The sequence below is a fragment of the Anopheles coustani genome, chromosome X (genome assembly GCF_943734705.1).
Source record: "Anopheles coustani chromosome X, idAnoCousDA_361_x.2, whole genome shotgun sequence".
Lineage (NCBI taxonomy): Eukaryota > Metazoa > Arthropoda > Insecta > Diptera > Culicidae > Anopheles > Anopheles coustani.
In genome coordinates, this window is record NC_071290.1 from 4,010,699 (window position 1) to 4,022,159 (window position 11,461).

The window sequence follows — 11,461 nt, forward strand, 5'->3', positions numbered from 1 at the left end:
GGGGATGAAGCGACCCAGCTTGTCCAACAGCTAGCCCCAACCGTCTTCCACCTCAAGCCACCAACCGCCAGCCAAGATCGCCAACAAACATCGACGTCAGCAGAGAGAACACTCCGCAACCACGGAAGCTCGCCGGGCATGACACATCGCGAACGCGCGCGGCGAAAACGCAAACATCGCGTCAACAGAACCTAGCCAAGGTCGAAAACCGCCAGCAAACATCGCGTCAGCAGAACACAGCCAAGGTCGGAACCCGCACAGCTCGCATGGCTCATCGTGCCGAAAACCCATTGTCAGCAGAATTCAGCGGCGCACCTACGACACCGTCACTGAACGGTAGGATCGCGTAACAATGACAACTTTACTTGAGCTTGACCTGGTTATGAGTTGTGTACAGCGGAAGAAGAAATGTTGATCGCGGAAGTTAAGATGTTGTTCAACCCAAGCACAGCTGATGACAAAGCATCGCAGAAGCATCGCGGAAACCGAGGAATGTTTTCCATTCTGGAATGCGGATAACGAAGCGGCGAAGTTGAGGCTTAGGCGAAGGTGTTGACCAAGGGAAGAGGGCGGAGAGCTGATGGGACAACAGGGATGACTTTAGTATATAAGAACAATCAACTGTTGAATAAAGGTTCGGAATTTAGACCTGGAAGTGCCAGGGTAAGGTAATCAGTGTGTCGCGTTTCCATTTAATTTTAGGTCTTTTAAGTCCGCTAGTTCGTCATTTAAGTTTTCGCGAAGTTAAGGCGAAAGTCGTTAGGAGCCATTCTGCCTGGCCGCTCGACTTTCGTTTCACATTAATGGATTAAGCATGTTTGACACCTCTGGTTTATACGAACGCTGCACGACCACCTTGGAGTTCCACCTCCAAGAATAGCTAGACACTGGTTCTAATCGTTCGCATTTGCGCTTGTGCTTCATCCCCTTTTTTTTCGCCAGTAAGAAACCGGAAGTTGCTCCAAAGAATGTACGGCGCTAGTGTGGAGCATTCGGAATCTAGCCACTCGTCGGCCGAAGCACTCCTGGCCGAGTTCGAACGGTGTGACATCTAGGGAGGTGGAGGGGAAGTGTACACGACAAACTCTGTAGTGATCAACCCGGGGCGATGTTGCCAATGGTAGCCTTCTTTAGCCGCTTGAGCCTTTTGAAGGGCTGGTTCGACCCCGCCAATGGATCGGCCGAGGAGTTCGGGTGGCGAGTGGGATCGGGAGTGACGCTGGCGGAGGAAGGTCGGGAGATGAGTGGTGGTACCGGCTCGTACAACACGACGCTCTGGTCCGGGGCGGAAGCGGACATCGCCCTCAACGCCAGCTTCGGGCTGGAGACGGACCTGCCGGGTGGAAACGGAACGCTCGGCGCAGGAGGAGGCGTCAAGATGCTGGCGTTGGGCATCCGCGATACGCTGTGGATCGTCGTGCCGCTCACCGTCATCTACTCCACCATCCTGGTGGTCGGTGTGCTCGGCAACGTCATCACCTGCGTGGTGATAGCGCGCAACAAGTCCATGCACACCGCCACCAACTACTACCTGTTCAGCCTGGCCGTCTCGGACCTGCTGCTGCTGGTGACAGGTGAGCGGAGGCAGCTAACAAACCGACTCTAATGAGCCCGAGGGCTGTCCATCTTCTAACTCCATTAGAACCGCAATCAGGTCTGTTCAAACCCACTTCCCAGCTTCTTCAGTGTAGACTGTCCTGCTCGACATCAGCTCCTACCCTTAATCTCACATCATTCGGATCGTCGAAGCTGTATAAACAAACAAACCTTAAATACACAAACACACGCTGTTTTGAAAATAAATTATCTTTTTTTATATGCCGCTGCGGTGGTGTTAGGTGTTCCACAAGAGATCTATTGCTTCTGGTACCGGTACCCGTACCCGTTCAGCGTGCGCGTCTGCATCATGACGAACTTTTTCGCCGAAACGGGCGCCAATGCGACCGTGCTGACAATAACGGCGTTCACCGTGGAGAGGTAAGGTCCCCGATTGCATGATGTGGTAAGGAAAATTTGATTCTGAGAAACAACTACGAAAAGATAACAAATATAGTGCACCGCATGGAGGCGCCTGGTGCTTTGTAAAAGAGCATACTTATGGAGACGCCTGGTAGTTTGTAGTGTGCTTCATGGTGGAGGCGCCCAGTGGTTTGTAATGTGCTTCATGGTGGAGGCGCCCAGTACTTTGTAGTGAGCTCCATGGTGGAGGCGCCCAGTACTTTGTAGTGAGCTCCATGGTGGAGGCGCCCAGTGGTTTGTAAAAAAATTATCCATACCCTCCAATTGAATGCGGCACGAGTAGTCATACGTAAAACCCACGGGTGCTTCATAACTGCTCTTAAAAACGCTCGAATCTCATTGCACCGCGAAGCGAACCACTAACAAGCGTGTCCCTCTGCTCATTTACTCCACAGATACATTGCGATTTGCAAGCCGTTTCTTTCGCACACCCTATCGAGGCTGTCACGGGCGGTCCGGTTTGTGCTGGCCATCTGGCTGATTGCGCTGAGCTTGGCAATTCCGCAGGTAGGACAGAGAAAGAACCCTTCTACAATTCCTTTTACAATTTCCAGGAAAAAATTCTAGATATTTTTTCAATTATTTTAGTATCTTTCGTGGTAATTTTCCCTCTAGTATACTACACTTTTGATTTTCGAAATATGTTGTACTAATGTTAAGCTACTCTTGTGGTAAATGTTGTCTAGTTTTGTAGCTTTTCTTCTCTGCTAGCTCTCTCTGCTTCTCTTAACTTATAATACATACACTACACTCTTTCTGATCGTCTAGCACGATATAAATCTACTTCCCCTCGTTTTCGCGTTCTTCTCATTGTTCCATTTCCTGTGCTTTGTAATCAACATGTCTATTTTTTTATCAACATGACTCTCCCTTGAAATGGTTTCTTTAACTCTTCGGTATAATCATTAAACTTTCGTTATCTTGTATTGACTTCGTTTGTGTTTCTTTATTTAGCTTTTCTGGAAATAATGACTTACTTTAAACCCTCAAACTGTGTATTTAGCCTAAAGAAAGGTACTCGACTAGATGGTGTTTCTTTTGTGATACAGTCTGTTGTGTTTCTACAATTTGTAAACAGCTTTCTTTACCTGAATTGAGCTTTGTGATTCTATTGCTCTACTCGACCAGGCACTGTCGGTGCACATCGAGCAGGAGTACAAAACGTGCACCGTCCGTCACGAGCAGGGCAAGTCGCTGTTCTTCATCTCGACCGTGGTCGTCTTCATGCTTCCGATGAGCATCATCACCGTGCTGTACCTGCTCATCTGGCTGCAGCTGCGCCGCTCGAAGCTGGTCCGCAGCAGTTCCCAGTGGGGCTCCAGCGTGCGCTTGAGGGTGAGCCCGAACTTTCCGTCGAAGGTGTAGTAAAGTGTGTTAGTAGCCGTATTCTTCTCGCCCCTCCTCCTACAGCATAGCGTGCGGAAGCGACGCTCGCAACGGACAATCGTTACGCTGCACGGCGAGCGGACGGAATCGCCGGGTCATTGCAGCGAGAGCGCTCTGACGAACTCGATGGCAGATCCGAAGCCCACGGAAGCCATCCAGCCGACTCCCTTATCGCCCGGTGGAACCTCGGAGGCCTCCACACCTGAGCGTCGGGGTCTCCTAGGCGGACAGAAGCGATACTTCCGGAGGGCACAGACACGGCGTGCCCATGGGTCCTTCAGTGGTGGAGCCCCCGCTGACGTCACCATCCCCAAGGCTCACGCTCCCATCGAGGCGCAACCCTCGGGCGAGTCCGACGACGGTCGAATCAACTACTCCAACCGCACGGCGTACAACAGCACGCGCCATGTGGTAAAAATGTTAGGTAAGGTCGTACAGTGAAGCCCGTAACAAGGTACAAGTATGCCAGCAACTTTTACTACAGAGTTCGTTTGACAGCTGCCTAAGAAATTAGTCGTTTTGACGCTCGAACGGCTCAAAGCAACATATCAGTTTAGATTTATTGCCTTAATTTTCTTACCTTTCCTCCATTATTTAATTGTTATATTGCACTCCGTTTAAGGAAGGCTGAAAATAACTACAGTGAACTCCCAATTATCCACGGTATTAAGTTTCAAAACAAAAAATGGAATCGTTCTTAGTTTGAAGTTTATCGCTTGCTTTTGAGTTATTTCATATGAAATCCAATTTTTTCATCTTTTTGGTGAACTTCTAAAAAAACATTAGTGACATTTGTTTCTAACTCAAAATGAAAATTCGTTTTGTTGCAAGTGACATCATATAAATTCAGTATGGTATATCGAAAGTTTGACATTTGCAAGTTGTCACTGCAGCATTTCAATTGACTTGAGCTGATTTTGTTTGAAAAGTAAACAAGTTAACTTGTAGATTAATTATAACATTGTATATTCATTTCAACAATGGTTCTGATATAAACCAAGGAAGCTAAATTAATTGGCTTTATCCTGTTTTTCATCTGATGAATGTCTTTAAATAGAGTCGTGCCATTTATTTAGTACCTTAGTACACCTATAAACTGCTCAACCCAACCAAAACTATGGCGGTGCATCTTGCCTCACCGTCACTTATTAAACTGAACATCAAACAAGCGAAGAACATTCTCGGATAACTGGGAGTCTACTGTAATTCAGCCAGTGTTTGGATATTATCTTGAATACTAACTCTTTGTAAGGTGCATGAATCATTGGTTAAAAGAACTTCGGGAAGGGAGTATGCCATTCGTTATATTGCTCCTCCGCCAGAGCTGTAAGATCTGCCAGTTCGTTTTGACATCCCTTCCGGGAGTTGTGGTAGTCATATGCATCACCTCAGCGTCACTTTCGCTGTCATTTACCGTTCGTGCAGTGGCCGTCGTGATTGCATTCTTTCTCTGCTGGGCCCCGTTCCACGCCCAGCGCCTGATGGCGGTGTACGCCAACGAGCACAACCAGGACGCCACCGTGCGCCGGGCCTTCGACCTGCTAACGTACACGTCCGGCATACTGTACTTCGTCTCGACCTGCATCAACCCGGTGCTGTACAACATCATGAGCCACAAGTTTCGTGCGGCGTTCCAGGTAAGGGACGAGGGGAAGCCGGTGCACCAGTGTGTATGCTCATGCCCCTCTCATGCACACCCCCGTCCCCCTCTTTCAGTAGTGTCTCCTCGTTGTGTTGCACAATTTATTAACCTCCCCCCCCACCACCTGTTCGACTAAAACCAACGCCCGCAAATGGGTTTGCTGCGATAAAATATGCACATTCTGGTCACCGTACGCAAAAGCCTACACCTTAAAAGCGTGCGGTGTCGTTAAATCTGCAAATAAAATAAAATAAAATAAAAGACTGTTTTGAAAATAGGCCAGGAAGGCCAGGCGTACCGTTCTAATTGGAAATGGACAGACCCACCAACGAAGCTTACACTGTTTCCGCCTCCATTTGAACATCCACTGTTCGAATATGTATTTATGAACACTTTTACAAATTATTTTCTGTTCTTGTTTAACAATACTCAGATCATTCCGACAGTATTGGATAGATTGTTAGCAAGATATTTTTAAGGAAAGTGTGTCAAACCAAGAGAACAATCAAACAACCACCATAACTGTGTTGTCTAAACGTGTTGAACGCACCCTTAAACATCGAGAACTTGTTGTTAAACCTCATTAGGATACTGTTAAACTTGGGTGACAGATCGTTAACTTCAATAGCGGGTATCTCTAATCGTTTTGGTGTTTGAAACGTCAGCTGCATGAAATACAAACCAAAACAAACCGATCATCAATCTTAAACATTTGCAGATGAAGTGTAAAAATACACTATCGGGATTTTCTCGAGTTTAAAACTGTCTTCAGGTGGTAATCTGTGACGTACTCAGGATAAGGTGGTTCTTTTTTTAAGTTTAACGGGACATTCGACGTGTTTACGTTTGCTTTATTCGTGAGACAAACTTTTAAAGTGATCTTTCCAATATATTCTCCATATAAACCGGTGTTGTCGAACTCAGTTGAACCAAGTAAACGTTGGTTGGATGTATGACAACATTTTCTTATCAGTGTGTTTTTAACTTAACAATTATGATTGACATTTTAACATTTTTGGTGCATTATAACACTTCGTACCATTTTTCTATGAATTATATCCATCTTTTCGCTATCGCGTCGGTATTAACATTTTTTTAAGACAAGCATATAACATGGAACATGGAGCACAAAGCTGACGTTCTACAAGAGCATTTTAAATTAAATTATAGATGTTCAGCAATCAGTTGAGTATAGTAATTATGCACTTTTACTTATCTTAATTCTTTACCAAAAAGCACAACACAATCGCAGAATATGTGCAAACAATTGGAAAACGATTGCATATCTTCATTGCGCGAAGAAGAAAATGCTTTCTAAAACAAATCTCAAGGAGAAGCTTATATAAATGGTTGAAATGCATTCTATAGCAAAATTTATTCCGAATAATTCAAAATTTAACTACAATATTAGCAAACATTTTATTGACTTGAAAAATGGTGGTGGCTAACCGACTGCTCTCTTGTTTATTTTTCTGATGTCTAACATAAAAACGTTTCCTGTGCGGTTAGGTTTATCTGAATATTTTAAATTTGTTTAGAAAATGCATCACTAAAGACGTTGGAATGTGTCTTGAGACAGCAGCCTAAGATGGATCCGAAAACGGTGTATTGGGTTTCTTTCTCTCCCTCTTTCTACCTCTCTCTCTCTCTCTTTTGCTCTTCCTAATTTTCTTTCCCCCGCTTTCTATCACTCTATCTCTCTCTTTCTCGCTCACACAGTTTCTCTCTCTTTCTTTTCTTTCTTTGTTCCATTTCACGTGTCTCCGGGCGCGCACCTCACCCTCTCATATGTCCCCGCTTGCGTGTGTGTGTTGGTTGGTTTCCGGTTCCCGCACGTCACATGCGAGTCATCTTTCGACCATCTGTCGACATCGGACTACGACAATGCAAACCCCGCTTCCCTCTCCCCCACCACCCGGCCCCGCTTCCCGCTTCCAAACCTGCCGTTGTCGTTGTTGTTTGGTATAGGAAATGCTGGCCAATTACTACAACCTCCCACCGAGCCACCCACTAAGAACGGATCTGTTTTTTAGGAATGTTTCGCTGCATTCGGGTGCAAATAATTCCTGCTCGACGCAGCGCCTCGTTGCCAGCGTGAGCGTTGTCGGTGTGCGTGGCCGGCCCTCGTTGTCGTCGTCGGAGTGTCCCCGGGCCGGGCAGTTTTCGGGGCGCTCGAGCCGGGGGGAGGAAACCGCAACGGTGGTGTCACCGGACCCGGAACCCGGTAGGCTCCGATCGTCCGAGTTCGAGCCGGGTGTCGACCGACCGCAATCCGGCATCGAACCCGGTAACGAGCCGACCGAAGGCATGCCAGTCCGGCCGACGGATTTATGCTTGACCGGGCGGAACGAACGCCCGGAGCGGCACTGTCGGTTCGGGCCGGCCACCTACATCTGCCGGTACGACTTCCACTCGCTCCAGGTGCACCACACCGTCCCGGGCCGGCCTCCACCTCCGCCAGCGCCAGAGTCGGAGCTTTCCCGCACCAAGCCGTCCACGCTCGAAGCATCTGAAGACAATGATGGCGCTCCATAAGTTCCGCAAGCTCCGGACAAAAGCTCGCAACTCGTACAGCATCAGCAGGCATCCCACCCCCCGCCCCGAAAAGTTCGGCCATTTTGTTGCCGGAAGCGAATGGCTAGCAATATTTATACACGCAAAAACCTAGATCAATTTGAAGGCACACGAATCGGGCGCAGTTTGGTTGAAATATACACACACTCTCCGGCAAGCCGTTTGTCAACAATCGAGATTTACGATTATCGAGGTTCAGTTGAGATGATAACGGGAAAGAAACTCCAACCTTTGATCGGGCTCGAAAGCTTTACAAGCTCGAACGAAAGCTCTAGCTCCTTCGAAAACGTTCTGAAGCGGTTTGTCGAACTGTCCGTTCCTGGAGCGTTTTACAAACCGTGCGTACGGGTGTGTGGGTGCGTGTGTTTTATTGCAACCATCCTACGGCTTCCGGTTCCTGTGCTGGCTATTTATGGAAACGAACCCGCGCGTGGTTTCGTTCTTGCGCTTTGCTGCGATGAAGCAATATTTCAAACTCTTAGATAAATAATACACAACTAACCCGTCACATACACACGCACACACATTTTTCCGATAACAAACCAAACCAAAGATAAACTACGCCGGCACGCCACGGGGCAAAACAAACAAAATTAATCAACTATTTTTCGTACATTTACCGATTTCGGAGCCGAAGTGGAGCGGAAGCTTTCGTGCGCATTTGCACACCGCTGATTCAAATGGTGCTATAACTTAAAAACGTGGTACACAGCAATGATAGTGATAGTTTTAGTGACGGAAACATTGGCGTGGGGATACCCCAAGACCAGCTCTTTTAAAACCCGTAGATATAACACATTCGATACACGCTGCGTCCAGCTTCTATAGAGCCCGGAGTGAAAAGCTCAAACATACATTTTGAAAAGCTATCCATTACGAAATTTTTATGCGGATAATTGAACACATACACATACTACAATTAGTTAGATTATAGTTTCTGCGTTTTCGTGAAATACAAGTTCAAATTTCAGGAAAAGCGCCTGGTATGTCAAGGGAAAACGTTCTCGAAAGAGAAGAAAAAGGACCAATAATGGCCTGAAATGGAGAAACAAGGTGATCTAAACTTTCTAGAATTTAAATTTGTGACAACCTTGTCGATTCAGCAAAAATTTGTTAGAAATTTAAAGCAACACTTATAAAGTGGACTCGAAAGGTAAAAACTGCAAATCCCACCTAAATAATATAACTAATCAGTGGGAGCTGCAATTTTTGTAAACATGAATATGGTCGTTTATTGACGATTTAGAACTGAGTACTTTTATGGGTTTTTATTTTATTCTATTTTTTCTATTTCATGATCTTCATTAGGGAAAAATACGATTTGGAGGATATTGGCTTAAGTAAACTTAGAAGATATATTTCGGATACCTGGAAAAATATCGAAGAATCCGCAACTCAAAACCATATTAGTAGCCTCTCAAACCGAATACATCAAACTATAGAACTGCTTACTACTCGAACATTTTATAGTTAATACCCATAGTTACTAAAACCAGTATTTATGGTGCTGAAAGTGAAGAACTCGCAAGTGGCTCAATAGAAACTGGACAGTAGTTTCATGAAATAAATTGAATATTACAAATACACCCAACACAGCTATAATTAGGTGCTGAAAAGGCAAAGCTCTTTATACCCTTTTTATATTTTTAAAGAAAAACAAAAGATATTACCTACAACATTTAGCAAAATGGGGATGGCATTATGCAGGAATCGAACGCAGTGTACTCCAAAAGAGAGGGAGAGAGAAGGAGAGAGAAGAGAAGAGTAGTCCAATGGAAAGGTTCCACAAAATGCTAGGATTGTATCGGTAAGCTTTCGATGCGGGTATTTTAGTGAACTACTAACAAACGGAAAACCAGATCGCATGTGATCACTCTAAGTGTATTGTTCCTATTGAAAACAAAATCGAGCCCCAAGCGGTAACGACCTGAATGCTTTAGAGAAACCCCTACCAAAAACCGGGTGAGATAGAACGATTTTAATCCGTCAGAATGTTTGCATAGAGCGAAGTACGCACATCTTGTGATATCGACACAAACAACGAGAGTTTCAATTTGCTGTTGAAGCAAAACGACCAAGTCGCACTGGTGCGGAAAAGGGGTACGCGGGAGCGGTGGGGGAAGTGCAGTCGGTTGATTACAATATTTACATTCATACATATACATACATATATACCTACAGATGTGTCGTTGTATTTACTAAAACAATATTCAACTACTTCCGCCAAATGGATTCAGCTGTGCAAACAGCTTCATTACTGTTTTACTAATAAAGATATATAGAACGTTACACATAGAACATCGTACGCGGAGCATGTACCTTTCATGCGATTTAAGTTTACATTTAGCTATCGTAGAATTGGTCGATTTTCGCTTTCACGACGATCACCTATGATCAACTATTTTTCTTTCGCAAAGTTCGCTGTCCTGCCCAACAACTACTACTTCACACTCGTAGGTCGCGGCTCCACACTCTGTCGTTCTGCAAGCAGTTTTTCTCCGTTTATTAATTCTAACATCATCTTTAAAGCCTTTCTAACGAATGCAGCAAACTTCTTTACCCTGTGTCGGAAATGACGTTGCACATTGAACAGAGGTAAATTACTCTATGGTCATTACAGCTACACCTTTGCGTCCTAATTCGAGAGTTTTTATCTCCAATAAATCCTGGCCGTCGTAAGTCTTTTTCAGCAGCCCCATCCACAGGGACTGCGAATCGGGTCATCACAGCTGCATTCACGTTGATTCAACATCTTCACAACCCGGCCGTGCACTGGACACGTCTTCATAGACTCAACTCAGCCTAAACGGTATCTACAACAACGTAAGACGTGTAGATAAAAGTTGTATTTTTCATTATCAGCTCTTTCAGCGGGATATCTTCAAATGATGCTTTAGGATGTGGAGATGTTTCACAACACCGGAAAAGTTCCTTTTAGGGTATTGATTGGCAATATATCAAAGCGGTTGCAAAATTGCGTCCTCAGGGTTCGAACATCCTTCACATTATTTCAAGATACAGTTAGCTTATTTTACACACTACTCCGTACTCCGGCTGTTAACCAGAACCTAGTACACACGTTTCGCACAAGCCATGCAGCATTTCTCGGTGTTTAATGCCAGCGTTGCCGCACGCATTTAAAAACGCTTCTTGTTTTTATTAACTATCTGAACTCTTTATCAAATGAAGCGCATAATATAATTAGCACATAACCAAGCTCCAACAAACTGTCCCATTTGTCATTTTGTAATGCGATAGTTGAAGGATTCACACGTCAACCGCAATGGCAGTCACTGCAATGATCGACAGCGATTCATTATGTTCATCGATGAATTTAATCGAATCTCTTTCGCATTTGGTCTGTCAGTCTCCTGAAGGATCCATACGGTCAATGTGTGAAGGACGACAACTGTGATAAACTGGACACGCTAGCGCTTAAATAACAAAACTATCTACTACTTTACTTCTTCCCATTCTTCCTCCTCGACGCATCGATTTGATATCGGTAACAAAAGGCTTTATGACCATTTCGGTTCGAGGTCCGGGTTGAACGAATCGAAATTGTGGTGTGAAGCGTGAAGTGAAGCGAGATCGGCTTGGCGAATAACGTTTTGACACCCTGACGGTGCTTTCTATCGCTTTTACTCAATTCGCCTGTTGCCGGCTGTTTTTTTGGTGTCCTCTTGCTTTTCCCATCTTTGCGAAACTAGTAAACAAAACCTACTTATCGTACTTACCTAATGCACGGCCGAAACAAATCATTAAAGTGTGAACGTAACAGAAAGATCGCATGTGTTTGTTTACATCACCGATAATCCTGTGATTTGCTCGCGTATCGAT

The 11,461-nt window shown here is 45.1% G+C and overlaps 1 protein-coding gene across 1 annotated transcript; it reads left to right on the forward strand.

Moving 5' to 3' along the window:
- Positions 1 to 1,387: 1,387 nt before the first annotated feature.
- LOC131268869 (pyrokinin-1 receptor-like) lies at positions 1,388 to 7,582 on the forward strand. Its single transcript, XM_058271157.1, has 7 exons — positions 1,388 to 1,574; positions 1,839 to 1,977; positions 2,415 to 2,526; positions 3,148 to 3,354; positions 3,430 to 3,829; positions 4,831 to 5,075; positions 7,016 to 7,582. Exons 1-7 carry the CDS (start codon positions 1,508 to 1,510, stop codon positions 7,580 to 7,582), a joined length of 1,737 nt encoding a protein of 578 aa, XP_058127140.1. The 5' UTR covers positions 1,388 to 1,507.
- Positions 7,583 to 11,461: the final 3,879 nt, after the last annotated feature.

Excerpts from the sequence above, each read along its gene's own strand:
- LOC131268869 (XM_058271157.1), top strand. The coding sequence starts at position 1,508 with ATGCACACCGCCACCAACTACTACCTGTTCAGCCTGGCCGTCTCGGAC. Across the intron at positions 1,575-1,838 it reads CCTGCTGCTGCTGGTGACAG|GTGTTCCACAAGAGATCTAT; the intron begins GTGAGCGGAGGC and ends CGGTGGTGTTAG. Across the intron at positions 1,978-2,414 it reads ACGGCGTTCACCGTGGAGAG|ATACATTGCGATTTGCAAGC; the intron begins GTAAGGTCCCCG and ends TTTACTCCACAG.